At 41.6% G+C, this 5,300-nt stretch overlaps 1 protein-coding gene across 1 annotated transcript; it reads right to left on the bottom strand.

Moving 5' to 3' along the window:
• Nucleotides 1-256: 256 nt before the first annotated feature.
• On the bottom strand, nucleotides 257-4,974 carry LOC133967444 (melanoregulin-like). Its single transcript, XM_062402882.1, has 5 exons — nucleotides 4,510-4,974; nucleotides 4,165-4,420; nucleotides 1,301-1,391; nucleotides 1,042-1,205; nucleotides 257-395 (listed from the first exon to the last, which is right to left on the bottom strand). The coding sequence occupies exons 1-5, from the start codon at nucleotides 4,584-4,586 to the stop codon at nucleotides 324-326; spliced, it is 660 nt and encodes a 219-aa protein (XP_062258866.1). The 5' UTR covers nucleotides 4,587-4,974; the 3' UTR covers nucleotides 257-323.
• Nucleotides 4,975-5,300: the final 326 nt, after the last annotated feature.

Genomic DNA, 5,300 nt, shown 5'->3' with positions numbered 1-5,300 from the left:
GTGTGAATGAAAAAGTGCAACTTACCAATATGCAGTGTAAATAAATTCCAGCCAACACATCAAAGAGCAGATATTGATTTGAATTTACAAATAAGTGCAGGTCTGTGTAGGATGATTTATTTTTGAGCAGCATTTCTCAACATTTTTAATATTTTTTCTTTACCCTCTGTCTCTCAGCTGTGTCGTCTTCTTTCTGTCTTTGTCTCTGTCTCTCAGCTGTGTCGTCTTCTTTCTGTCTCTGTCTCTGTCTCTCAGATGTGTTGTCTTCTTTCTGTCTCTGTCACTCAGATGTGTTGTCTTCTTTCTGTCTCTGTCCCTCAGCCTCATTTCTTGGGATATTTTTCTTTGGCCAGTCTGACAAACTCCTCAGCACTGTCCAGTGACACCAGGCAGTCCTACAGACAGATAATTAAAAGGATAATAACTTTATTTGTGTAGTACCTTTCAAAGCAAAGTTACAAGGGGCTTTACAATAAAACAGATGATGTGATCACAGATGTAGGAGCCTGATCGTTCAAGGCTTTTAAAAACAAGCAGTAAAATAGCTTCTAAACTCACAGGCTGACTGAAGGGCAGAGAGGATTGATGTAATGTGGAGGTGGATTCAAGAAGAGAAGGTGAGATGCAGATACAGACATTGAGGGAGATAAAGAAGAGGAAGATGAAGGATTAAAATAAGAGGTGTCAGACTTACAGCAGTAAAGAGAGGAGGAAATGAAGGACAAAGAAGATGAGGACGGGAGAACATCCCTGTGACGTGTGTATGTGTGTTTGTGCTCTTGTACAGCTGTCTTTGTGAGGACCATGAATTGAGGACATTTTGGGAAAGTGAGGACCTTGCTTTGTGACCCCCCCTTTAATAAAACTTGGATTTAGGGTTAGGTCTAGAGTTACGTTTAGGTTAGGGTTAGAGTTTGGGTTATGGTTAGGCATTAAGTTTGGATGGTTAGGGTTATCGTAAGGGGCTGGGGAATGCATTGTGCCAATAAGTGTCCTAACTAAGATATAATTACAAACGTGTGTGTGTGTGTGTGTGTGTACCATGACACAGAGGTATTTGTTCTGTGGCCCCGTCCCAGGAGGGAACAGAGAGGAGTGGTCGAGCAGCTGTTCCAACAGTTCCGTGGTTCTGTTGTGATGATCCGGATCTCGACTGAACCTCCGTTTGTCCACGCACAGCAGGGAGTCCACCTCACACTGGTACCCTGCAGGGATGGAGAGTCACATGACCATATGAGATGAGAAACGGACGAGAGTTGAGGGAACTGGATGAAGCGGAGATGAAGACGCAGACTCTCACCTAGCTGCACCAGGATTTTCTTCCATCGAGATCGTACTTCTCGTTTTGCGTAGCGCAAAGTGTGTATGTCATAATTCAGCTTCTCCCACTCCTACAGGTTAACACATGAATATAGAAAATATCATATACAAGTAGTGGATAAAGCAGTGAGGGCTTGTTTGGGACAGAATGAATACATAGTAACATTGATGGGACCAAACTTAAATGTCAAAATACACTTCCAATATTTATTTTCTGGAAGATGGTTTCTATCATTTTATTTAGTACTTGTCACTTATATCTTGATGCATGTTTTAGTGCACACGTTTCCTGGTGAGTTTGAATATAACCAGAGGGCAGCACCGGTGTCTGGGATATTTTACCTTCATTTTTGTTAAACAGACGGAAGCGTCTTGTCTTCCGTCTCTACTTACAGTCAATGCACACAAGACATGTGAGCAGTGGAGGCAGGACGTTGCTTTAAAGCCCACACGTGTTTGAACTTATCGTGTCTGATTAGACGTCCCCTGAGGACGCTGCTCAAACTTTGCTTCATTAAAATCTCATTGACCCTCATAGGAGATCAACCTGAGCCACACCCTGATCAGCTCATATAAGTGGAAACATCTGCATGGGCAGGTTCTAGAAGAAGACTGGGTCACTTTCTTTTGTAAAAAGATATGAACTCTGGAAAAGGTCCAGAACATTTGGTAATTTCTCTGAGATTTCCATTCACATATGAACGATGCAGGGGGAAACCGTCATGTCCTCCTTTGCTCACTGGACTTGTCCCCCCCCCCCCCCCCCCCCCCCACCCCCACCCCCCCCTCAGTGCTTAATTGGTTTTAAATGTAAGAGACGCTTTTGGCCTAATATTGAACACAGTCCCCCAACAGGCTGGAATGGTTGAGTGAATATTATCCCTGAATGTCCTGCCAGGCTGTTGGCCAACATCTCTATCAAGGGTCGTTTATTAACACAATGTGCCGACTGTGTCCTGACGCCGGCCAAGCTCAGCGTGGAGACTGTCACATGATCACCACAGTCAGACTGTCTCCTCAGAGACGGACATCAGTGATAAGAAATTAATATTGTAATATTCTGTTTTCGTGGAACTCTCTCTCCAGAAATTTGTGTTTTTCTCCTTGTGTCAGGATATGGTTCGCGATGAGCTAGTTGGTTATTTGAACGCACAGAACTGACGTGAAACAGCGTGTGTGTCACAAACTGCCTTAAAGGAGACACATATTCTGAAAACACTGTTTACACATCAGAATCAAAATCAGTTTACTGTCACGTCCAAACACGTTTAGCACATGTGTACCCAACGATCAGACATTAAAACACATAGACATGTGTTAAAGAAACATAAGAGGAGATGCATTAGGAACAGCAGACAGCATTTAAAAAATACACAAAGTCACTCAAATAACTCATGATAATAATAACCACATTTGAAATAACCAAACAGAAGATGACATGAACCTTGTGAAAATAGGAGGTAAAGTCACTAAGCATTGTGAAAATGAGGAGAGAAGAATCCTCCTTATAGATTCTATTATCCAGCTCCCCTCACAAACACACACACAAACAGACAAACAGACACACAAACATAGTTTCTGTATGTCCTAACTCATTGGCTAATAAGCAACGCACAGTTTGTTGCTGTGTAGGAATTGCCACATATTGAGTAAGTAAATAAAGTATGTTGCTTCTTTCTGTGTGTGTGTTGTTCCGAATGATGCCCGACCACAAACAGGACGAGCTCAACCAGCTTCACACCTGTGGTCTCGTACACGTTCTACATAAACCCTGATGAAAGGTTTGTTACTTGTTGTTGTGATGACAAGGAAAATACTTTTGCATTGAACCTAAACACAAACAACATGGTGCATGTGTTTCCCTCTCGTAAACACAAGCTATGTTACTTTGGAATCTAGATCGAGTTAACTTACTGATGAGACTTAAAGGGCTTCTTTGAGAGCAACCTGCACGTCGTCTCCTCTTATCAGATAATGTCGTTAGAAACTGGAACATTTAAGACTGAATTAGCGTTTGACAGGATTACAGTGGTACCTCTGTGATAGAAATACAGTAAATCTTTGTCCAGATATAAATGCCAGGTCTCTAATTTGGTTAATTTCCCTAATTATACTGATAATTATGATTATTGAATCACATGACACTACAGCTATGTACGAAAATAGTGGAACATTTATAGATTGAGTGTTACCCAGTCAACAAATAACATAAACTGACTGATATCTGGAATAAATATAAACTTCTGTTATAAATATCACATTGACTGGAATATTGATGAAGTTTTAAATTGATTTAAAAAATGTAAAAGCCTTGTATGATGTGGTACTTATAAAAATCTGTCAAATTAGATCTTATTTAAATAAAAGACAATTGCCATGACTTTCAGTGTTTGTTGCATTTCAGTATAAAAGCACACTGTTACTAGCATATGTCAAACTGATATAACAAATGGTTTTCTAGTTAGTGTCTATGTTCTATACTTTATAATAATTGTTAAACCATCATGCATCCAGATTCCAGTCGTAATATAAAAGGGTGTAGACAATCTGACTGATTATAGATAATGTGTCATTATAAAAAGATGAAGCAGTGAAAGGTGAGAGGAGTCATAGTTTTATCTTTCACAATAAAACCACAGTCAGTCTCAGCAACATTCAGCTGTGGTGATGTAACCAGTGTCCTGCAGAGATTGAACTACATCCTAAAGATAAGAATCTCTCTTAAAGAAGGAATAATCAGTTTTAGAGAAATTGTGGTTGTTTTTGTCATCGTATATTCTGCTTTTTTGTCTATTAGTATGTGTGTGTTTCTTTTGTCCTCAGCATCAACACAACTCTTCTCACCTCTGTAGCCTTGTCAGCCTGGTCTCTCATGCTGATGAAGGCCTGTAACTCTCTGTCAGATTCTCGCCTGAGGGGAGAACCGCGGGCTCTGTCTGTGTTGGACAGTGGTGGATCAGAGTTCCCCCTCTGGCTCTTGTTGCTCGACGGGCTCCATCTCGAAGTCTCCGGCCCAAAGAGACTCTCCTCCTCTGTGTCGTTGTCACTGGACTCACTGGGCAGCAGGTCCGGCGGCCTGGGGGCTGCCTTGTTACGAATACTGAGGAGGAAGACAGAGGAGATAACTGGTGTAGGAGCAGGACTGGAGAGGCAGAAGGTTTCTCTGTCATGGTGGCAGGTGTTTCTCACCGCAGAATGGCATTCTTCTCCTCTCTGTTGTGTCTCAGGTAGTAGTGGCAGCAGCAGATGGTGAATTTAGCTCCCATTGGTCCTTCCAAGAAGTTTTGAACAGAGGTTCTATCCTCTCCTCACAGATTTCCTCCAGGACCTTCAGGAAACCTTAACCTGTCCTCATTTACAAATGTCCCAAGTGCACACAAACTCCAGGAGACATCCTCACTTGTTATGTCCTTCCCCCTTTTCTCTCCATGCCTATCCTGGCCTGAATGAGAGCCATCTGTCAATTAAATTATCCATGTGAGTCCAAACAGGGGACAACAACAACACGGAGGGATGAATGGCACATTCATTCAGCAACTCCTGATGGTGCAGAATGCAGGGGCAGTCGGAGACGTGGCCTTCCAGCTCTGTCGCTGCTCCACACAGGCACGTTGTGACCGTCCTGTATTACGCACTTTGAATTCTGTTAATTGTCTGTCGCAAGAGGAGACGCATAGTGTGTGTGTGTGAGAATCAGAGTTTGGGGTTTTTGGCCAAATAGGTTTACACAGAGAAGGAATTTGCTGTGGGGTGTTTGTGCAAGTAAAAATACAAAAAAATATAATAATAGGAAACAGAAATCGAATTTTATACATTTTATAAGCATCAGAGAAGAGATTTGCTGTGGGGTGTTTGTGCAATTAAAAATACAAAAAAAATATAATAATAGGAAACAGGATTAAAATGTATACATGTTATAAGCATCCGGGAAGGGATTTTGCAAAACGTTGTAAATAAACAGGAGAGAATGGATTGTGCAA

This window comes from Platichthys flesus, chromosome 13 (assembly GCF_949316205.1).
Source record: "Platichthys flesus chromosome 13, fPlaFle2.1, whole genome shotgun sequence".
Classification (NCBI taxonomy): domain Eukaryota; kingdom Metazoa; phylum Chordata; class Actinopteri; order Pleuronectiformes; family Pleuronectidae; genus Platichthys; species Platichthys flesus.
This window is presented reverse-complemented; position numbering and strand designations above follow the sequence as displayed.